Here is a 25,114-nt window from a genome sequence, read left to right on the forward strand (position 1 = left end):
AACAGACACCATTATCATAATTAACTTATTAATTACAAATTTATTTAAAAATTAATTAAATAAATATGTAATTAAAATTTACCTGTTAATTACAATCTGCGGCGCGCACGTGCAAAGTGCTAAACTGCTAAGTGCTGTTGATATAAATAATACATATACCAACACTAAGCTCATGCATAATCTTTGCCCTATTTTCAAACATGTAGAATAATGCAAGCATTATATACACAGTTTTTTCAACATATACCCCTGAGTTTTTTGTTTATTCATCATATACCCTTAAAAAATTTCAAATTCACCATATACTCTTGAGTTATTGCAAAAATTCATCATATACCCCTTATGACAACAAGAACAGTGAAATTTTGTTAATTATGCATCGAAACCACCTTAGATCTCTCCCCCCATCTCCGAAACTTCTCCAAATCTCCATAACCATATCCGTATGATTGATTTTAAGGATGAGAAAAGGAAATTTGGGGTAGTTTGGGGGTGAGAAAAAAGAATGTGGGTGGTTTCGGGGGCAGGGGAATGTATTTAGGGTAGTTTCGGGTCATAATTAACCCTAATGACCGACAAATTTGTGAAAACTCGAGGGTGTATGATGAATTTAAAAAAGTTCAAGGATATATGGTGAATAAACAAAAAACTTAAGGGTACTTGGTGAAAAAACCATTATATACATTTAATGCCTAAACTAAACTATCCATATGGGACTCAAATAAAATGATCCAGGTAATATAAATATTACAAGCCCATTTTATTTTGTCGTGGGAAACAAACAAATGAGTATAATGTAAACATCACCAAAAGTACACTTACATTATAAATCACCACAAACTTCTCTAATCTTTCTATGTGGGATTGCTCCTACATATATTGTTAGAAGACTACATAGTGAAATATTATAACATCATCTTGTATAAGGATAATTTTATAATAAAAGAGACTATGAAATTTAAAGAACGATTGATGAAACAGAATACTCTGGTTTCATAAAAGAGACTACAAAGTTTAAAGAACAATTGATGAAATAGAACACTTTGGTTTCCGAAGAACATAGAGCACGTTTATTTTAAGAGTGATTTAAACTAGCATAAACTTCAAGTACAAAAGGTTTAAGTTACACCATATATCATCATCAACCAGCTGAAATACTAGTCTCTTAGAAGCCATCATACAACAACCATGCCTATAATTTTTAGTTAGAAGCAGCTGCTTTGAACCTAGCCATAATAATCTTGGCAAACTCCATAAGCTTGTCAGTCTCAGGCATGAAATCCTTGACAGCATCAGCAGCAGAAAACCTTTCAGACCAGGCAAGGAGGTTAGGAGTCTTCTCCTCATTGAGCAGCTTAATGTTGTTCATCTTTTCAGAGACGCGCAACCACCCCAAGTAGCACCCTAGGGCAATGTCAAGGTATCCAATGCTGCCGCCGCTGAAAAAGGGCTCCCCTTTGCTGCACTTGACAAAGGCATCCTCAAGCAATGACAACCCTTCACTAGTTTGCTCTAATGCTGCTGCTCTTGCTTCATCAGTTTGTGCCTTGGCTACTCCTTGTAAATTTGGGAACCACTGCATTTTTTTTATAACGTAATTAGCAAAAACATTTAATCTGCAATACACACATACATATTCAACACTAACCAAATAAACGTTTCAGGGAGACGTATCTTGTTCAATTCACCACTAATGTCTTATATACAGATATATTATATACAAAGTACATAGTAATCCGTATAATGGTATTTGGAGCTCAACATGTTTTGTTGGTTACTGATAGAGTATATAAACTGATTTTGGACTTCAACCATCATCTTAAGTTTTAGATTAAATTGGTTACAAATTAGTTTGAAGGAAAAGGAGGACCTTAATGTTACAAAACTTTCTATTCAACCAAATTCCACCAATTTTGGGAAGAAAAAATTGTGTAAATGGAAAAAACAAATGCTTGCGGTCTATGCTTTCATAAAGACACTGTTATAGACAAATTTTGATCTTAAGGATTTTTCTAACGACTGCCCCCGAGTAGTTAGATAACATTATAAAATATTTCTTAAAATGATACGAAGTATTAATTTAAGAATGCACGTAATAATCATGCGTTGATCAAAGAATAATTAATATTTTTTTCAATTTAATTTTTCTACTTTTAGTTATGGACGTTTGTCAACTTTTGACGTACTCCGTAAAATAGTACTGATTAGGGGATTTTGCTCCCACCAATCGGAATGCGCCACGTGGGCCAATCAGGTCCTGCCAAGTGTCCCCCAGTTGGACCTCTCAGGGCTTGCCACGTGGCACACGCTTATTCGTCCACCCTGGACTTATTATGTCATGACATGTGGCATACTCCATGCCTAATGGAGAAGCCGGTCACCTAGGCCCAACTTTCGAGGGAAGCCCAATCAGCCCAAGGTTAACCTAAATCTAGATTGGCACGTTTCCCGAGGTTATAAATACCTCCCTTAATCCTCATTAAGGGAAAAAACGCAGATTACACACAAAAAACACTCTCACCTAGAGAGACCCAATCACTTTAATTTCCGCATTAATTACTCCTTAATCAAGTACTAACTTGACCGTCGGAGGCGAATCTCCAATCATCCGGAGCATCCGTTTGTTTTGCAGGTACAGGCGTCCGGTTCCAGTTTCGGAATTGTAACTTTCCCGCAGGACATCAGAAAACCCCGAAACATTTTGGCGCCGTCTGTGGGGAGAGTACTTCTGAGATGGCACCCACGTTTGTACCGGCTCCTGAAGAGAGACGTCCCCTGGACGATCCTCTAGTTCAGTCGGACCACGATACTGAGAATGAATTTGAAGTTGAAGCTCACACAGCTTCAGACGGGACCCTAAGGGCCCGACGTACCCGTCATACCGAAAGGAGGGAACGAGAACATCTTCAAACTGGAAGCGAGCCAGCAGGCGCACCGCCTGTTCGGCAGCAGCCGACTGATGGGTCTGCTCCCATCACAAGGAACGAACTCATGACCTTCATGAGGGACTTCAAGGGAGAAATTCAAGAGTTGATCAACAAGAAGCCGCCTGCTCTGGACAAGGAGCAGTCGGCTAAGAAACCCTCCACTTCACGGAAGAGGAAGCCAGTTCAAGGGCGAGAGGCGACCCCTCATCCTAAATCTAGGAAGTGGGAGCCACCTGCCCTTGATTTCACAAAATACCGTTTTCCTACTCCAGGAAATAGGAAACCTGTTCGTCATATTCAGGCGGACGGGTCGAGGAAAACATACACAGACGTTCGGCTACTGCTAGAGCAGAAGAAGAGTGACCGATTTTCAGAGTCGGCCTCTACTTCAAACTTCCAAGACAGTCTGCGAAATACCTCGATGAGGCATACTCAGTCGTATCATGAGGGTCAGTCAGGCGGCACCTCCCGTCAGTCCGGCTTTCATAGCGACCAGGCGGTACCAAACTTACCGTTTGTACCGCAACAACAGTATTTTTTACAGCCACCTCCGTTTGGTGGACATGCAGCAAAAAATGTCCAACTTATGGACTGGCAGCTACGGTTGCTTAGACTTGGTGAACAGCCGTCGGCCTTCTCCAAGGAAATTACTGAAGCCGCTCAGCCGACCAAAGTGAAAAATGTATTAGTAGGCGCCTATGACGGCACTACTAACCCAGAAGACCATCTGATGGCATTCACCAACCTGATGTACCTTCAAGGGTTGGATGATCCCACTTGGTGCAAGTGTTTCCCAGCGACTCTCAAAGGAATCGCACAACAATGGTTCGGCAACCTGCCGACTGGTTGTGTAAATAACTTCAAGACGCTTGCTTACTTATTCACCTCCAACTTCGCCATGAACATCCCTGCGAAGAAGACGACCCTTGATTTAGGAACAATTCAGCAGGGCGAGAAGGAGGGGCTTCGTTCTTACATCAGGCGATTTAACCTGATGAGAATACAGATTCAAGGGTTACCGGATGAAGTAGCCTATACTGACTTTTTCAGAGGTCTCAAAGACGGGTCGACCTTCAAATTTGATTTGGTCCAAAAGAGGGTGGCGACTCTTCAAGAGGCCTTGATTGAAGCGGAAGCCTATATACAGGCGACTGATCTTTGTAGTACGGTAAAACAGTCAGACGGGAAAAGGTCCGACAAAAGAGAAGGACGACAGAAGCAGTCGTCAAACAAAGACGAGAAGAGAAAAGAGGTCTGGGCAACTGATTCCTCTAAACAGCCGTCCCAGAAGAAGAAAAAAGAATTCAAACCATACTCCCCAAAGTATGTGTTTAACAAGGATAGCCAATTTATCCTAAAGGAAATCAAGGGACGGATCTCAATTGAGAAGCCGGTCCCCATGAAGGGTTCTGCAAACAATCGGAACCAAGAAAAATTCTGTGATTATCATGAAGATGTTGGTCATCACACCAATGAATGCATCACTCTCATGCGGTATCTGGACCGCCTGGCTGAGCAAGGTGACCTTGACACTTATGTCAAGAAATCTACGGGGAACACTTCCTCGAAAAAGCAGTCGACCAAAAAGAATCAACAGGCCGACAGCTCCGATACAGATGATGCAGTCGTCTACACCATTGCAGGCGGCTTCTCAGGAGGCGGCCCCACTATTAGGGGCAACAAAGACAATATCAGACGGTTAGATGTAAATTCCGTTCACCAAGAACGACCCTCCAAATATTCATTTCCTGAGATTGTCATCACTGAAGAAGATCTAGGAAGGGTAAGAGGGTCGCATGACGACCCTATCGTTATTGAATGTAAAGTGGTCAACCAGAGAGTTGGCCGAATCCTCATAGATACCGGAAGCTCGTCAGATCTCATCAGTAGCAAATGTCTGTCGAAACTAAAATATCAGACTGATTGCATACATCCGGCATCCCACCCTTTAGTAGGGTTTGGAGGAGGAGTCGTCCACCCAGTGGGACGAGTGGATTTACCCATCCGCCTGGGCGAAAAAGGGGAAGGACGACACATGGTAGTCCGGTTCCTGGTAGTAGAAGAACTCTCGGCCTACAACATGATTCTGGGACGACCAACCCTGAATAATTCCAAGGCTGTTATAATCCCATCTCTTATGTTGCTCAAGTTTGAGAGGGATAATGGAACATTCGGGTCCCTAAGGGGAGATCAGAGGATGGCCCGAGAGTGCTATCTCTCGGATGTCAAGCCCACTGTTATGGCCACTATGTCGAGCGGTGGAAAAATAGACCTTGACAATGTCAAGGAGAGTGCGCCTGTTCAAGAAGCAGGCGGCAAGAAGAGAAAGGCATCCCAGACAGGGGCCGCAAGAAAAGACAGAAAATAGCAATCATTGGCAGAGGAGCGGTCGGATGAATTCCGCCCTCAGCCAGCTGGTGAGCATACGGACCTGATCTTAGATGACTCGCGTCCTGACAGAACAATCAAGGTTGGGACGACTGCTCTAAGGGACCTGGGTGACGATTTTCACAAACTATTGAAAGAATACAAGGACATCTTTGCATTCGAAGTCCATGAAATGCCAGGCATTAGTCCTGATCTGGCGGTACATAAACTGGCCGTGGATCCGAAAAAGAAGCCGGTACGGTAGAAGAAGCGGAACCATGGCGAAGAAAGAAGTCAGGCGGCAGCCGCCGAAGTTAAAAAATTACTTGAAGCTGGGTTCATTCGGCAATGTTACTTCCCAGACTCGGTTGCAAATGTGGTGCTTGTTAAAAAGCCGAATGGCACCTGGCGAATGTGTGTAGACTACACAGACTTAAACAAGGCGTGCCCCAAAGATAGTTACCCTCTGCCTAAAATTGATAACCTGGTCGACCCCAACAGTCGGCCATGCTTTGATGAGCTTTATGGACGCCTACTCTGGTTTCCATCAAATTCCTTTATGGAAGAAAGATCAGGAGAAGACGGCCTTCGTCACTGATCAGGGGTTATACTGTTACACGGTCATGCCGTTTGGTCTTAAGAATGCCCCGGCCACTTTCCAGCGAATGATAAACACTGTGTTCTTTGATCAGATTGGGAGAAATGTCGAGGCATATATTGATGATATGATTGTCAAGTCTAAACTTCAGAAAGATCATTTGTCGGACCTCCGAGAAACTTTCGCCACACTCAGGCGGCACCATGTCATGTTCAATCCCAGGAAATGTTTCTTTAGAGTTGAGTCTGGGAATTTTCTCGGATTCCTTATCAATCAGAGAGGAATAAAGGCGAACCCTGAGAAAGTGCAGGCGGTCATCGACATGCAGTCGCCTCGTACCATCCGAGAGGTTCAGAAGTTAACAGGTTGTCTGGCGGCCTTGGGAAGATTTCTAAGCCAATCAGGCGACAAATGCCTATACTTTTTCCAGGCAATTAAGAAAAAGGCAAGGTTTGAATGGGGGCCGGATGCTGAGGCGGCCTTCCAGAAATTGAAAGTTCACGTGCATTCCTTGCCGAGGCTGGTCAGCCCTTTGCCCAAAGAAGTACTCTACATGTACCTGGCCGTCTCTGATCATGCGTTAAGCGCTGTTCTCGTTGCTGAAAGAGACGGTTGTCAGCTCCCGGTCTACTTTGTCAGTCACGTACTGAAAAATGCCGAGTTGAGGTATCCCTTAGTGGAGAAATTTGGTCTTGCACTCTTCATGACTGTTAAAAAATTGAAGCCCTACTTTTTGGCACATGCAGTCGTCGTGTATACAGACCAACCTATCAAGCGGCCACTGACCATCATGGAGTCGTCAGGCCGAATGATCAAATGAGCCATAGAAATACAGAGCCTCGAAGTTACCTTCGAGCCTAGAAAAGCAGTGAAGGGGCAAGCCTTTGCTGACTTTATTGTTGAGATGACTCGTCCTCCTGACTCTCAAGTTCCAGACCAAGTCTGGAAGGTATATGTGGATGGAAGCTCTACTTCAAATGGTTGTGGAGCAGGCGTCATATGTCAGTCGCCAGAGGGCGACAGGTACGAGTATGCTCTACGCTTCAGTTTTCAGGCCTCAAACAATGAGGCAGAATATGAAGCTTTACTAGCCGGAATCCGCATGTGCAAGGCGGCAGGGGCAAGAAAAATAGACGCCTGTTCCGATTTACAATTGATAGTGAGTCAGTACAATGGCGAATACGAAGCAACCCATCCGGCCATGATCAAGTATTTACAGGCGGTCCGACAAGCAGTCGGCTCCCTTGAGGATTTCCATCAGACCTAAGTGCCGAGATCAGAAAACAACCAGGCGGATGCACTTTCAAAATTAGCATCATCCGCCTCCTGTGATACTCCTCGAACTGTTTTTTGGGAAGTAATGGAGAAGAGAAGCATTGAGGAAGACCCTATTGGAATCTTAGACAGAAGCTCAACCTGGATGGATCCAATCAGGGCATATCTGACAAATGGTACCCTGCCGGATGATCATCAACAGGCGGCAGCACTGAAAAAACGAGCAACCAGTTTTGAAATAATAAAGGGAGAACTTCACAAAAGGGGGTACCTTCAACCCTTCTTAAAGTGTGTTACTCCAGAAAAGGGGCGAGAGATACTAGATGATCTTCACTCTGGTTACTGTGCTTCCCATATAGGCGGTAGGACGCTTTCTCAACGGGCAAGGCGGCAGGGCTACTTTTGGCCTACTTTAGAAGCAGATGCGATGGAGATGGTGAAAAAATGTGACAAGTGCCAAAGGTTTGACAAACTAATTCACCGTCCGGCTACTGACCTCACTACCATTCATAGCCCACTACCGTTTGCTAAGTGGGGCATGGATATTCTGGGTCCATATACGCCTGCTACAGGCGGAAGGAGGTACATACTTGTTGCCGTCGACTACTTCACTAAATGGGTAGAGGCGGAGGCTGTAAAGGGAATCAAGACGAAGGATGTAATTTCATTCATTTGGAAAAATGTCATCACTCGGTTCGGGGTTCCCATGTCTATGGTTTTTGATAATGGTCCCCAATTTGAGACGCCTGTTCTCAAAAGCTGGTTGGGTGACCAAGGAATTGCACACTACTTTGCATCTGTCGGCCGTCCACAAGCAAACGGCCAGGTAGAAGCCTTTAATTAAATCATCTCAGACGGTCTCAAGAAAAAGATTGAACGAGCAGGCGGCCTATGGGCGGATGAATTACCACATGTTCTCTGGGCCATTAGGACGACTGAAAAAGGGGCGACTGGAGAAACTCCATTCCTCCTAACTTATGGTGCGGAAGCTGTTCTTCCAATAGAACACTACGAGCCGACTCTTCGAGTAATGCTATATGACGAAGAGGCAAAATGGGAAGCCATGCGCCTGGCATTAGACTCACTTCCTGAAAGGAGGGGCAATGCTGTCTTGCGCCATGAAATTTACCGCCTGAGAATGACTAGATCATACAACAAAAAAGTACACAGGCGTCCACTCAAAGTGGGGGACTTTGTACTTAGAAAAATGGAAGCAGTTGGAAGGGCTAATGAGTCTGGCAAACTAACTCCCAACTGGGAAGGACCCTACCGAATCTGTGAAGAGGTCAGGAAACACCAGACGGCCAACTTGGAATGTAGATAATCTTAAGAAATATTTCTTTTGAATGATATAAATAGTCAAGGGCTACTTAATAAAAGTTTACATACTTAATATTCAATTTTGTACTAAGAGGGGCACGCCTACTAACAAACAGTCGGCTACTCTCCATACTCAGTTTTCATTTTTACTTAAGAGGGGCATGCCTACTGACAAACAGTCGGCTACTCTCCATGTTTAATTTTAATTCTTACTTAAGAGGGGCAGGCCGCCTATACATTTACAGTCGCCTATTCTCCATTGAGTATTTCACTTTATCATCAGAGGGGCATGTCGTCTGTACCTTTACAGTCGGCTACTCTCCATTGAGTATTTTACTCTATCTTCAGAGGGGCATGCCGTCTGTACCTTTACAGTCGGCTACTCTCCATTGAGTATTTTACTCTATCTTCAGAGGGGCATGCCGCCTGTACCTTTACAGTCGGCTACTCTCCATTGAATATTTTACTCTATCACCATAGGGGCATGCCGTCTGGACATACAGTCGATTTCAAGACAGACGACCACCCTCCTATACTTAGCTAAAAAATGATGGTGGCCTGGCCGACCCTGTGCCTAAATAGGCAGCTGCCCTCCTCTTACTTAGCATCTGCGTCCACCAAAGGACTAACCAAGGCCACAGGCCGAATGATCAGACCAGGCGCCAAGCCAACTGATCCAATCTTCAAAACTAATACGACCTGTCCCAACATCATAGCAGGCGTCCGGCGGCATCCCTCCGGATGAAATTCGTCGCAGAGAGCAGCTCCCTTTTGGGTGGAACATTGCTCTATAAACTAATTACACGACACCTATACGACTGTCCCCAAGGGCAACCACGTAGCCGTTTTTTAGACAAGGATAACTCTATCACTAACCAAACCAGTGGTAGCAGTTGACATCTGAGTCAGATGACCGCCTGTATTACTTGGGATAAATGTAGGGGGTACCTCTTGAGTTAATAGCCAACAAACATTGGCGAATCAAAAGGTTCAGCCGGCCTCCGCCGCCTGGTACCTTTACTACTCAAGCAGGAGTGACGGCGACTGAGTAACACCAAAGTTAACTCATAGTCACTCTCTCAAACTTAGTATGGAGCCTAAAAGGTATGAGTCGTCCGCCTGTTTTTAGCAAACAGGGGCTCTCAACCACTACTCCTGCTAGGTTAACAACCTATGAGTTAAAAGCCAACAAACATTGGCGAATAAAGGGGAACAACCGGTACCCACCGCTTGATACCTCTATTACTCAGTTACTTGGCGACTAGGTAACAATCATGTTTACTTGGTCACTCCTTAAAAATTTAGTATGAAACTAAAAAGGTGTTCATACAGCACCTGTTCACACTAGATTAAATATGGCGGGGAACAGTCGGCCTAGACGGCCTAAAGTCTCTAACCTAAAAACATGACAAGTAGGAAACCACTTTCCTACTTGGTTAATTTTACAAATGACAGAACCGCCTGCCTAAAGGGGATCCAGTCTTTAAAATGGTTCGAATACCGATTGGGTAAATGGCCGACTGATCGTCTAGCCTGGAAACAGACAACCAGTCGTCCAGGGGCATAGGCGGCGTGACTAACTATCCGTACCTGTCTGCAACTATCGGCCATGTAAAACAGTCGGTATAGTGTACAATTGGATATCTGAATATTCAATACTTGAACAAATTTGAAGCAAAACAAAAATATTCATTAAAAGGAAGCCGATCATTAAAGACCGGCAAAATATTCAGAGCCCCGGCCCCCTGGACGGGTAAATACAAACAAACGGCACGCAGGCCGGGGAAAGAAGACATAAAGCTTATGAAGGGGGCAGATCTTCAATATTAGCAGCTGCCGCCTGGTCAGCACTCTTTTTGCTGGACTCGGCTTCAGCTACATCCTTCTTCGATGTATTACCCCCAAGCGGCACAAGCGCCACTACCGGCTGCTCCTCCTCCTCCAGCGCCTCTTCCTCAGCAGCCGCCAGGATCTCTTGATTATATCTATCAGAACACTGGCGGTACGTTTTTTCCCAGGAGGCAAAGTCGGCATTGGGGAAGAGGCGGCCCCAAGTCATGCGCTGGATTTGAGCAGAGTCTTCCATCATCTCCCGGACCAGCTCTTTCTTTTCTTGTTCGGCCTTTTCCGAGAGCTCTTGAGTAAGACTCTTCTCCTGGGTCACCAGGCGTTCCTTTACGCTCGCCAAGGACTTCTCCAAGGTTTCGTATGAGGACATCTTTTGGCGAAGAGGTCTCAGCTCGGTCTTGAGGTTGTTGATGGTCGCCTCCAGCTTGCTATTCCTCTTCTGGGCCGCCTCTAACTGAGCCCGGATAGCGGCGGTAGCCTGCGCTTGATAATAAAGAATATCAATTGTCAGAACTTCATTTTGGGCAATTGGAAACATTGCCTTATCACAGTCAGAGGCGGCCATAGCTTTTGCAGCCTTTACCTCTTTGTTCTTCCGGTCAAGCGGCTTGCGAAGGCCGTTCACTCGGAGCAGGGCCTAAGTAAAAAGGGGAACAAGCGTCAGTTTCCAAACAAAAAAGAAAACAGGCGTCCTGGAATTCAAATACTAAAAAATGTGCTAAGTATACCTCAGCAAGGACCCCTGCAATCCCGTCTAGGTCAAGGGTGCCGACACCCCTGACCGCCTCCCTTTTAGCTGGAGGTACGGCCTTGATCATAGACTTGGCCACTTCGACCAAGTCAGGCTCCTGAGGGTCGGCTGCATCAAGCATAAACAAACGGATTAGACCTAGTAAAGGAGGGAGCAAGTCTAAAATTTACAAGGACAATTTCATACTTCTAGGTGGCCCAGCTGGAGTTTTAGAAGAAGTGGCCGGCTGTTTCTCAGCCGCCGCATGTTTCCTGGCAGAACCAGGATAGCTCGCAACAATCGTCCTCCGGGCCTTGGGGTCCGGCTGTTGGGAAGAAGAAGCTCTTGGAGCGCCCGTCTAAAAAAGAAGAAAAGAGTCAGTATATGCATAAACACAACTCCAAAAAGAGGGTGAAAGATTCGAAGTCCACCAAGGGTGCCCCCTTGTTGGGGGAGTCGGTTGAAGACTGTTGCATGATGGAGGCCCGCAACATGGCCGCCGCAGTCTTGGAGGCGGTAATTTTGCTCATGGCGTCCGCTGCAATAACAAATAGCAAAGTTAATAAAAGTCATAACAAGAAATGCACGGAACAACAGAGTATTCGACAGGCCGGCTACCTCTTGAGCACCGACTGCTGAGGCCACAGGCGACCAAAAAGTACTCGTCGTAGAGCCATTTGAAGCTCGGGACGCAGTGCAGGGGTACTTGCTCTCGTACCCCTGAAGTAGAGTTCACCTTCGACTCTACTTTGAAGAGTCCTTTATCTAGGATCTCTTTCTTAGCCTTGGAGGGAACAGGCGGCATGCTGCGGCCGCCTGCAAGAAGGGGCGGATTCCTGTTCCACCTGTTGAAGCGCTTGTTCAGCTCTATGTCTGAACTCTCAATGATAAGGAAGGTGCTCCGCCAGTCCTTCCATTTGTTTGCTTTACCTCTCGTCATGAGGTAGCCCCTGTGGCTCGTCAATTGATACCAGCCGGTACCGCCTGCCTTAGGGGTCCGACTGAGGTAGTTTATGTGGGCGAAAGCCTCGAAGTTCGGCTCCACCCCGTGCAGTTCGCACCCGGCCACATAGCCGAGTATGTTGACCCAGGAGTTCGGGGCTAACTGCCATAACCCCAACTCATACCCATCCAAGATCCGCTGAACAGCCGGATGTAGTGGGAAGCGCAGCCCAGCCTTGATGGCCGTCTCGTAGCAGCCAAAGCAGGCGCCATCATAACTGGTACCAGCCGGCCAGACGACTGTGTCCTCTGGATCCGGCACGAACACTAAAAGCCGGGGCCCATTGTGTGGTTTGCGATAAAGCTCCCCACTTTCTCTTGCATGGCCGTGATCCGGCCCCGAGGTACCGTGCAGTAGTAGGGGGTATTTTGCTCTCGGTGAGAGGCGGATGGCTCCGTCCAATCGTCCCCCTTCTCAACTGCGTGAGAAAGCCTCGCCTCTTGTAGGCGACTGTTTTTCTCTTCTGTGTCCAGAGAAGCATGGCCAGAAGAGCTAGACTCGGATTCGTCCTCTGACGAGTCCGAAGAGGACGACTCCTCTCCTCTCCCGGAGGGGCCCGCCTCCTCTCCTTTCAAAGGAGCAGGAGAGAATGTAGAATTGTCAACTGTAAAATGGGAAGGGGTCACTTTGACTCCTCCCTCAGAACTGCCGGCTTTCAAGCCGCTTTGTTTCACTTCCACATCTGGCGCCTGGTCAGATGTTTCACTAATCGGCACCCTGTGGGAGGAGCCGTCTGAGCTTGAGATCCTGGCAATCTTTTTTGTTCTGGCCATCATGCTCTGCATAGACACAGATACAATCGAACTTTGTATAAAGGGCAAAGATGGGTCCAGAAAAGGGCAGGCGGCACTCCTAGTCCTAGATTCAGCCGTCCCCGGTGACCGGCTGATCACTAACCTAGGTCGTGTCGTGTGTTTCTGTGGTGCCATTTCAAAAAAGAATAAAGTAAAGAGAAAATTAAGAGTAAGAGAACCGACGGTTACTTGAACGAGTGACGATTGATGAAGTTCTGAAAATCCTTTGCAGTTGGCTTGTCAGAGCAAGCGGTAGGCAGAAAGGGTCCAAAATGTCAGAGCAAGTTCAGGGGTCCGAATGTTCTCTCACAAAGTTTTCAAGTGTGAAATTGACCGAAGTCAACACTCCTTTATATAGGCGAAGTGAGAAGGCGAAGGGTCACTTCCAGAATTCAAAATTTTGGCGGGAGAATCTCTCGGCCTCTCGCCGAGTGACACCTGTAGCAGGTCGTCGCCTGTTACAGGGCGACACCTGTCACAGGTAACACGTGACCAGTCACGTGCCACCTGTGAGGGGCAAATGATTAGGGGATTTTGCTCCCACCAATCGGAATGCGCCACGTGGGCCAATCAGGTCCTGCCAAGTGTCCCGCAGTTGGACCTCTCAGGGCTTGCCACGTGGCACACGCTTATTCGTCCACCCTGGACTTATTATGTCATGACATGTGGCATACTCCATGCCTAATGGAGAAGCCGGTCACCTAGGCCCAACTTCCGAGGGAAGCCCAATCAGCCCAAGGTTAACCTAAATCTAGATTGGCACGTTTCCCGAGGTTATAAATACCTCCCTTAATCCTCATTAAGGGAAAAAACGCAGATTACACACAAAAAACACTCTCACCTAGAGAGACCCAATCACTTTAATTTCCGCATTAATTACTCCTTAATCAAGTACTAACTTGACCGTCGGAGGCGGATCTCCAATCATCTGGAGCATCCGTTTGTTTTGCAGGTACAGGCGTCCGGTTCCAGTCTCGGAATTGTAACTCTCCCGCAGGACATCAGAAAACCCCGAAACAAGTACTATAGGTTCCAATATAATATTCAAACTCTAAATACTTGTCTCAAATTCTTGAAATTGGCAATTTGGCATGGACTATGACTACAATTTGACGAATAGTACACAAGCATTTAGGTGTTGTTTGTTTGATATGGGAATTTACTTTTCATGAATTGCCTAAAGTTGTTTGGTTGGCATGAAGAAAGTTGCAAAATATGAGAATTTTGACTTCCCTAGGTGGGTTGGGTAATTAACTTCCTATGGTTTGTGGGAAGTCACAATTCCCATAAATTTGCAATTCCCACGTTTACACTTTTTATTGTCAACCAAACAACTCATCCATTTTTTATTTCCCATAATTTTCCACTTCCCTCATTTTCTTTTTGTAACCAAACAAGCCCTTAATGTAAACTAGATCTGAAAAACGGGTCGTTCGGATCGAGTTTGGGTCAGGTCATTTTGAGTCGGGTCAATTTCGGGTCAACATATGTTCGGGTCGGGTCGTATCAATTTGGGTTTCGGGTCTAGTTCGGGTCGTGTCAGTTCGGGTCGGGTCGATTTGGGTTGGGTCAATTCAGGTCAAATTATAACTAATTAGTCCTAAATTAGTTAGATAATTTTAGGTACCGATTATTTTTAGTTCGAGTCATTTTGGCCTTTTGGGTATAAGGTAATTATAGTTCGAGTTACTTTGGGTTTCGGGTCTGTTAAGGTCAATCACTTCGGGTTTCAGGTCAGTTCGGTCTGGTCAGTTCGGGTCGGGTCACTTCGGGTTTCGGGTTAGTTCGAGTCAATCAATTCGGGCTAAAATCAGATTGGGTCACTTCGGGTTTCTGGTCAATTCGGATCGGGTCATTTCAGGCATCGGGTCAAGTTTGGGTCAACTCCATTTCGGATCGAGTCGGGTTAGTTTGGGTACGGGTCAACTTTCGAGTCGCGGGTCGGATCAGGATTGTCAGGTCTAATGTAAACGACAAGATAGTAGTTGGTTATTAAAGCGAAACTTAATCTTGACTTGTATTAGCTTAAAATGTGGATCACTTATCATTTATCACATAAAATGCTGGATCTAGCACAAATAATCAAAGCCCATATATTTTCATTTTTTTTTAATTACCTGTTCCAGAAATTCAAACAATTTTATAAGCATTTCCACTTTCCCAACAACTAGTATAATACAAGTAATTGAAAACAAAGAGAGAGAATTAATTCTTATCACAGCCATATTTCATTTAAGAAAAATTGTGCAAATTTTAATATTGGCTATACTCAATTACTCATACATACTCTGTATAATACAAGTGATGTTAATTTTGAATATCACGGAAACTAACATTATAAATTAAAGCTCCTAAACGTCAATAAGTAAAACTCAAAACGATAACAAACAAACCCTAAAAGCTATCAAAGTACCAATAGATCTGACTATATAATTATAAACAACACTATATGAGACAATAATTTAATGTTGTGGGATTAAAAAGGTGATTACCTTGTCATCGATGTAAGCAGCCCAGAAGCGTTGGATGGCACGATCGTAAGGATCAGAAGGTAGAATGGACGGACCAGATGAAAAGGCCTCATCAATGTATTGAACAATAATGAGGGACTCACAAACCGGCTTATCATTGTGAAGAAGAACCGGGATTTTCTTGTGAACCGGGTTTGATTTAAGCAAAAGCTCACTTTTTGGTTGCATTGTTTCTTCGATGAAATCATATTCAATTGATTTCAAATGGAGTGCGATTCTTGGTCTCATCACAAATGGGCTTGGCCATGCTCCCAACACCTTCACTTCTTTCCCCATTTTTCTCTCTCTTTCTTTCAAATATGAGGATGTTTGTAATGAAATGTATGTGTAATATTTTGTGGTACTAGTGATATATATAGAAAATAAATATGTAGGCCCCTTGATAAACGGAGTCGTACTTCTCTATCTTTTTTTTTTAAGCTTTTTATAAAAAAATTTAAAATCACGTACTCCGTAATTCGTATTAAAATTGGTTTTTTTTTTATTTTTTATTATTATTTTTTTGTTTTTTAGATTTATAAGAAAGAGAATGTTTGAAAGCATAGAGAGAATGAGAAAAAGGTTGATTATATTGATGAAAGGGTACAATTGTTTATAATGTTACAAAAGATTAATCCTAATACAACCTCTATTATTCACAAGAATCAAATGATATCATGAGTGATTACAAAATATAATATCAAAGATATTTACTTAGCATAATATCCAATTATACCAAATTTAATCTAATATCTAATATAATCTAATATATATAAATAAAGTAGGCATTTTTGAAGAGCATTTGGAGCGTCACGTAAGAAATATTCTTATTTCGACCAATAAGAAGAAAGATTTGTATTTTATTTTTGAAGTAAAAAATTATGTCGCCACCTAGATAAAAGTAACGGATTAGATTTGATATATTTAAAATTTTAATGTCGCATAGATTATAATCCACGAATTAAATTATTTTAATGAAAAAAAATTAAAAATATAGGAAAATATAAATTTATTAATTCAATACTACGAGTATAAGAAATCCAAAAAAAAAATATACTAATAAATATAAACGCTTATAATAAAGTTTGATACCTATCATTATATGATAAATTTTGATAGTATTTATGATAAGAAATGCAAATTATTCGTTAATTATAATTAAATTAAAATTTGTGATATCTACCATTATATATTGACACATCATACGACACAAATAAAATTTCGTATCAATAAAAAACCCCATCAAGTGAATTTTGTGTTAGTAATTTTGTGTTAATTTTTGGTCATCAATAGTCAGGTAATATTTAGCTTAATTTTTAAAATCCTATGTTTAAATTAGTATTTCTAATTATTACTTACATTGTATTAATTTGGGATACTCAACGATTATATGTTTATGTTTATTTACTAAATGTTTTTTTCCATGCAGATCTAACACATCATACGACACAAATAAAATTTCATATCAATACAAAACCCCATCAAGCGAATTTTGTGTTAGTAATTTTGTGTTAGTTTTAGGTCATCAATGTACGGGTAATTTTTAAAATCTTATGTTTAAATTTATATTTGTAATTATTAGTTACATTGTATTTATTTAGGATACTTAACGATTATTTGTTTATGTAATGGCATACGATATATGTTTTTTACTTAATATATGGATGGCTTTGGTTATTTTTGGAGATGATGAAAAAATTCCAATGCATAGATTTGACTTTATATCGCAACAATTTTTCGTATATTGGTTAATATATTGATTTATTTATATAAATGTAAAGATTTAATTTATATCAATTTCAGTTTGGCTAACATTTCACGGTTTAATTTATCCATTGATGTAGTAGGTTGGTTGTGGACGAGGTTGGTGATTATATCAAAATAAAAGATATGGTAAAACAATGAATAATGATTTAGGATTTAAATTATTAAAAATTTACCATTTCACATTAAAGATTTTATATAACGGAAAAAATATCATATTTACAATTTATTTATATTTTATAAATTTTTTATAAATTATAGTAAAAAAAAATACGTATTAAACTTTTGTAATTTTGCCTGAAATTATTAAATACAATAAATTAAATAATTAAAAATCTTAGATGAAAAAACCGTGCATCGCACGGGCTTCCATCTAGTATAAAAGATTTGATGATAATATTGATATCAATTAAGAAATATTCTCTTGATATCTCTAATAGGGCTGAGTAAAATAATTCGAAAAATCGAAAACTTGATCCATATCCGATCTGAATATAGGGGTACCCGGTCCAATAACCAAAACGATTTGGGTACCTAATCCAATAATAATTTACTATCGGATATGGTTATCAGAACATTTTAAATAACGGTTACCTGACAACGATCCAATAAGCATAATTTTTTTTTCCTACTTAAATGTATTTATAAAAAATTTAAATTCCTACATTACGTCATAATTGCTTTTATAATTTAAATGATTAGTAATATTATTAGTAATGTAGTTGAGTTCATGTGGTATTGTTGTCAATTGTTATTGAATGATATCATATAACTAAATAATAAAGTCGAACTTTTCATTATATTATTGGATATCATATCGAGTATCTGATCCGAAATTTAGGTACTCGAACTTATCGATTCGGTTCATCATGGATGTCAATTTAGTGGTCTTAGTTATCGATTATCCGATAAGATATATATAGTGGCTCGGCTACCTGACCCACGCTCACCCCTAATATGCCTCTGGAAGATGTACGACCGAAGGGAAATTACAATCTTGAAAAATGAGTTGAATAGTCGGTTGGTCGCTTGATTGATTGACTTAGTCTCTAAGAAGGCGAGTGTACGTTAATTTATTGCAAGACAGGTTAAACTTATCTTAAAAGTATTTAAGTTATCTTTTATATTACAAAAGTTATTATTTTTGTAATAATAAATTTTATCTTACCAAAAACTTATAATTTATTAGACTAATCATATTAGCCTTTATAATATGCAATCATGAATTTATAAGAATTACACATTAAAATAAAATTCAAACCAACGAAAGTTAAAAGTTACCCTTAAAGGGTTAAAATTACTATAAAAATACTTTAAGTTTACTCAAATTAATCGTGTTACAATAAAATTAATGTACACCCGTCTTACATAAGATTTAAACTGATTGATATTGGTGATGACGACAGACTAACGAGGGTACAGGATGCCGTAAGATTGAGGAGATATGCATGGAGTGGAAGTTTTTTTTTTTTTTTTTTTTTTTTTTTTTTTTTTTTAAGAATTAATATGTATGTGAGGATAAAGAATTGATTTTGTTTTTCTTTTTTTAGTTCTGTTGAAATAAAATAAGGAAAGGAAATGATATAAATTTGACTTGGCAATACAGTGGTTTAAAACAATTGTTACAAAGTGAACCGCTAATGGCCAAGAATAAGAAAAAAAAATACTCTTAATTAAAATTAAGTTTTTTTTTTTTTTTTTCTTATAAATTTATAGAAGGGTTTTTCTTATAAACTTTTTTTTTTGTTTTTTTTTTACAAGAGGATCTAAAAACGAAATACTAAACAACAACACACACAAGACAACCACTACATTAAGTGACAAAAACTCAGACAGGACCAATGCGAGCAAACTTCACCCGATCCAAGTTGCTATACTCCGGAACAAGAGGCGAAATCGTACGTCATTTTGAACCCGCACGATCTGCCCTGCAACCTGTAAACATCTTATCAGAGCACATCTTACCAGATGTCCGAAGACGAGAATGAGAAATAGTCCGTTGTTGGCGATTCAAGCGAGACGAAACCCTAAGCCTAGACGGCAAAGTTGGATGTCGAAATGCATAATCCTGAAGACTGCCTACATACTCAGGAGAAGTAGCCCCTATGTGCGGGCAATCTTGAAATTCCAAGGCCTTGATCAACTCTTCAGAAACATGATTTGCAGTTGTGTCAACTGTGGGCGATTGAGAAGAAGCACGCAAGACCTTTTGAGGGGGAACCGCTTGGTGCTTCAAGCCACACACTGGAGGAACCAAAGGAATAGAGGTCTCTGCTTCCCTGGATTTTTCACCTAAAGGGACCTCTGTCAAGATTTGAGTTTTACCCGGGACAACCCGAACTGTTATTACTGATACAGACTTTGAATGATAAAAACTAAACACATTGAATCACTATGCATAAGACGCTGCAAATTAGAAGATGTAATCTGAAAAGATGAACCAGAACTTCCACGGGATCGGAACCTGTGTTGGTGTAAACCATTATCCAGCTGAATTAACCCCGAATGAGACTCACTTCCCAAAACATTAGGGACCTAAGCACTTGACTCTAGCGAAGAATCCCCACTCACAGGACTTACAACATCACACTCCATATCATCCCCATTGGGAAACACCTCTGCAATGACCTCCATATCACAAACTCCTTGCATGTCCGAAGTAGAGGTAGCTTCAAGGATTGTCTTAGACCTTGAACTCCCCAAATAGTGATCTACGAAAGAGGCACAACCTAAAAGTCTTTCAACCTTTTGTAATTCTTTTAACGCTTCCAAATTCCTCGGATCACAGTTAACTGCCTTGCAAAGGTCGGATTTGGCGGATTTACGATCGCCTAACCCCTTAAAAGCCAAGACTCTCCTACAAAAACCTTTGGTATGATAGGAGTCAAACCTCAACACAAACGAACATAACTTAATTACTCTATCAAATTCCTGTAATTTTAGGGCACACACAGCCAGATTAATATGTAAAGCAAATGCTAATGAGCGAAACATAGAAAAAGCCTCCTAAGTTGATGGCAAACTAAAATAAAACAATTTATTCGCTAAATCATATTTAGACAAAGCAAGTTTAAATTTTCTTTCTTTGAACAAGGAATTACCTTCCTCCTTAAAAACTTTAGAACGGACTAATACATCATCCAGACAGGCCAATGAATCAAGAATACGGACAACATGCTTGTCATTAAATTCATTGGAAAAATGGAACTCAGCAAAAGTAGGACACAATTCCAACTCCATCTCAAAAGGAGCTCCAAACTAAGAACAAAATAACACTCAAGGCTAAATGAACATAACACGCCATTAATTGACAACGGATAGTCGACAGAGCAATAACCAAACAAAGAACAACTCTGAACACGGCAACAAAATGAAACCCCAAGCCCACGAAATTAAACCAAAACCAACAACTTGAAACTCTGACACAACTAGATTAAACTCAGGCACTAACAATAAAATCAACCATAATCACAAGAAAATCTTAATTAAAGTCCAAGCCAACACACAACAAACTAGGTAGAAACGAGTAAGCTTAGCTTGGGAGATGATAAAACAGAGCCCAGAAGAAGTATAATTGAAGTAGATAAAATACTCTTCTCCCTCAAAGAAATGGAGTAGGGGAGAAATAACAACTTCTCACTGAAACGCTGCTACTTGGGCAGTTGTTTTCGTCCTCGAATTGCCTGGTGTTTCGGGGTTTTTTGTGTCCCTCGGGAGAGTTACGTCACTAAGTTTGGATTCCGGGCGCCTGTACATGAAAAATAACAGAGACTCCGGTTGGGTGGAGTTCCGCCTCCGACGATCAAGTTAGAACGTGTATGGAGAATGTAAAAAGGTATGGAAAGTAAAGTGAGATCTTCTCAGATTCCGAGATCAATTGTTTTCTCTGAGGTGAGAGAATTCAGTTTTTTCAATAATTGAATATGTTTTTCAAAGTGAGATAAATCTCCCTATATATAGGGTCATTGGAATTTGTGCCCCCGTCTTAGGTTACAGAAATCTAGGACTGATGAGCTACGTCGTTTTTTGGCAGTCTAGGGAATTGGGCCCCGAAGGCCGTCTTTTTCCCTTGCTATTTTGGAGTGCCACGTGTCAACTGGTGAGTGGCCTTTATTATATTAGACTTGTCTTGGGGTTACACGTGTCCCATTCTGATTTGGCCACGTGATATGGGTATTTTTACCCAAATCATTTGCCCCTCACAGGGGTGACGTGGCGTACCGCAAGGCGTTTGTGACACATGTCACTCTGGACTAGGTGAATGGTTTTTAACTGTTCACCTCCTCGGAAAATTACGGGGATGCCCCTATTTTTTACCCCTCTATAAATAGGGTCTTACCCCCCCTCCCCCTCTCATCTTTGACCCTTCTGAAAAACTCTAGAGAGAGAAAGAGAGAAGATTTTAGAGAGGGAGACTCTAATAACCGTTTGCATTTGCCTTCACAAAATTTCCTTCTGCTTATTTCGTTTGACACAACCGGTCATCGCTTGAGACTTCTTTGTTCCAGCAATCAACAAGGTAACCGTCTCTCCTTTTCCGAGCTCTTTCAAGCTTTTTACCATTTGTATATATTGCATTGGATGATGGATTCACCCACAACACACACGGCACAGTGTAGGACAGTAGTCAGCCGGTCTCCTGGTACGGCTGAGTCTAGGATTGGGGGTGTCGTCTATGGGTCTTTGGACCACCCTTGTTCTTCCCAAAATCCGACCGTCTCTGTGCGGACGATATGGCTCGAACGATGCGGACGACGCTTGACCTAGTTTATAGGTCAGACGGCTCAGCTGAGGCTCTGGCTGATAGAGAATATGACTTTCCTCCGGGTGTACCCAGCACTCCGAGTGACGACATTTTGGAAGATTCTGATCAAGGACACGACGATGAGGCTGTCCAACGATCCGACTTAGAGGAGTCGAGCTCACTGCAGGCGGATTCTGACAGTGAGGAGGGTGAGGCGTCCCAATGGCCGTCTATGAACAACCCAACGGAGGCGCAAATGTCCGCTAGGGATAGATTCACCCTAGAAGCAAGCTTTCCCGCCTTTGCAGATAAATGCCCAATAAGGAATAAGTGGGAAATAATTGTGCTGCTTGTTGAGGCGACAGTCGTCTGGGAGGACGATATTGAACATGCCGACAATTATTTCGGCTGCTATGAGGCGGCATTCAAAGCCGGCCTCCGCTTCCCCCTTCATGACGCAATCAAAGCCATCTTAAGGGGCTATAAGATTGGCGTATGGCAACTCACACCCAATTCCTGGGTGAACATCCTTTGCTATATCGCCACCTGCAAGATGCAGAACTTAACGCCCAGCTGGGAGGCATTTGCACACATGCACTACTTAAGCCGTGCCCCAGGCGACTGGAGGGTGTGAAACAATTTGACCAGGCATTCGGAGTACATGATGACGCTTGATAAACCGTCTAAGTGGAGATATTGGAAGAGCAAGTTATACTTGGTTTCCTCCCCATCCAGATGTCAAAACCATCTCCTCCGCCGGTATAATAGAAACCGACTCTCTTGGGAAAAAAGTGCACCCTTCCGCATATCCCTGAGGAGGCTTAGTCACAGATAATAGAGCCGGAGTTTTTCAAGACAACCACCATGCCTCTGGAAGACGGCACCGAAATAATTGTACCCAAGAATTGGGTACCCCATCCGGATTGGCTCAAAGATGAGGCTTTCCTCTCCGCCTGTGGTCTTAGTACCATGTATGAGAGACGTACGTTGACCATCTAATCGACACTTTAATGCCACCTCTAGGGTTTTGTTATTTGTTTTGTATTTAACCAACCGGTTCCCTTTTGTAGAAAAAGCTCTAAAAATGGTGGACTCTGCAAGGACGCCTGCCAGGTCAGCATCTCAGATCCGGAAGGATCAACTTGAGAAGAAAAGGGCCCAGCTGGCGGCCAAGAATGATGGGGTAAGCTTCGGTTGTATCCTTTAACTTGTAAATGTTTATCGTCATCAGACGGCTTTTAACTGGCTGTAACCCTTGTGTTCCACTTTCAGAGTGGAAGCAAAAACATTCCACAATCCATCTCTAAGATGCTCAAACAGAAGGCTGATGAACCTGCCAAGACTCGCTCCAAAGTGAGGAAAGCCCCGCCTACCCAAACGACATCATCTCTGCCACTTGTAAAGGGTCGACCAACTTCTGCAGGTAAAAGCTTGAAGGATCTTGTTCTAAGCACTGAGTCGGTTGGCAATGAGCCGGGCGTCCCAAAGACGCCGAAGGGTGGCATGCCACCAGATGCTACATCCGATTTTGCAGCGGCTGGGGTGGGGAGACCCCTCAGTCGGAACCTCAAGGTATGACTAACCGCTTTGATCTCCCATGGCCGCTTGGGCACACGCGAGTCAAATCTCAGGTTACCCAATAGGGGAATTCATCTAGTAGCCGGCACAATATAGATGCCGCTTATGCTTCTATCTCACCACATCCTTCTATTGGTGCAGATGCCTCTCCAAGGTGGCCGGACCTCCAACAGTACTCTAGGCGGATGCTAAGGTGCCTCACCCGGTCAGAGAAGGACTTAATTCCTGGGGTGCATCAGGTCAACATGGATCGCATCTCCGCGTTGCTAGCTGAGGTAACTTAGCTTTTTTCAAATGCTTTTTTTTTTTGTATGTCAACTAAATTATCTTTTCGCCGGCTGATTTTTGTAGGCAATGTTGAGGGTGGACGGGCTCAAAGCCCCGTTTAAAAGGAAGCAAGAGGAGGTAAGAGACTTCAATGAACGGGCGACTGATGCCATTAACTCTGCTCAATACAGAACTACTTTGAATGATATTAAGACTAAAACCAAAGATATGAAACAGGAGGAGCTGGTTAAAGAGCTCACGGTTGCTATGAAGACGGCCAACAATAGGGCGTCTGACCTTAAGCTTGAGCTTAAAAATGCCCAGTCAGATCTCAAGGCACTGGAGGGGGCCGACAAAGAAAATGCTTAGCTTCGGGCAGACGTTGGCTGGCTCACGGATGAGATGGTCCAGATGCTGATTGATCACAAGGCTGAGCTGGCGGCTGAATAAGAGCGGCTTGTGGATGAGAATGAACGAGATTGCGAGGAACGCGTGAAAATAGCGTGGAATCTCATCCATCCGGACTATGACTGGGAGTTCTTCAACCTAAGGTACAAGTATGCCACTGAGGTATATGATGCCCAGTCCCTTAGTCTGAAGGCGCCGACTCCATTTAATGAATTGGCCGGCATCGAGCCGTCTGATGAGGAGCAGGAGGATGAGGAGCTCATTGAGCATGAGGAATACTAGTGTCAGTTGACGTTGAGCAAGTTCAACCAAGGCAACCTGAAGGCGAGATCCCCTTCGGCCAGGACCAGTCGGTGCCTCCACCTCAGAAAAAGCGAAATTAAGCTTCTTTTCGGCCATGAGCCGTCTAAGTTTCCGACCTGTGAGCCGAGTATTTGAATGTATTTTGCAACAATCTTTTTATCATTTTTCCGGATGTGGATCCAATATGACAGTCCTTTTCTCCAGGCCTTTTTATGCCGGGAGCTTTTAATGAGATAGCCGATAGGGTCGGTTTTGACCAAGTCTTTTCATTTTTTTTTGGCTATATGTATATGCTTGCAAGTTTAGTCAACTTATCAATTGCACACGACACTTAACGAACCGGCTAACTCTTGCCCCTGAACGGCTGTGTGGTTGGTTTCAAGGTAGATTGATTGACTGGGGGACCCTAGATACTTCAGAGAGTATGAAGGGTTCCTTGGTCAATCAATCACTACCGTGATTGTCTCAAACCAAGTACGTAGTCGTTCATCATACAGTCGGGTTAAAATTGAACACCTAGACGTTTCCATTTGGGACTGTTTTCCATAAATATACTCAAGCGTCCCTTTCCCCCATTGGGAGGACTTCTTGAGTTACGCAATTTGCGTGGGATATCAATCTAAGTGGGAATAACGGCCGGTTAACGGTTGATCTCAACGCGACATGCGGTTTTATTTA

General features: G+C 42.6%; 1 protein-coding gene across 1 annotated transcript; it reads right to left on the reverse strand.

Annotated features, from left to right (window-relative positions):
* Positions 1–969: 969 nt before the first annotated feature.
* On the reverse strand, positions 970–15,725 carry LOC110698056 (glutathione S-transferase U17-like). The gene is made up of 2 exons (XM_021875459.1): positions 15,355–15,725; positions 970–1,576 (listed from the first exon to the last, which is right to left on the reverse strand). Exons 1-2 carry the CDS (start codon positions 15,667–15,669, stop codon positions 1,202–1,204), a joined length of 690 nt encoding a protein of 229 aa, XP_021731151.1. The 5' UTR covers positions 15,670–15,725; the 3' UTR covers positions 970–1,201.
* Positions 15,726–25,114: the final 9,389 nt, after the last annotated feature.

This window comes from Chenopodium quinoa, unplaced genomic scaffold (genome assembly GCF_001683475.1).
Source record: "Chenopodium quinoa cultivar QQ74 unplaced genomic scaffold, ASM168347v1, whole genome shotgun sequence".
Lineage (NCBI taxonomy): Eukaryota > Viridiplantae > Streptophyta > Magnoliopsida > Caryophyllales > Amaranthaceae > Chenopodium > Chenopodium quinoa.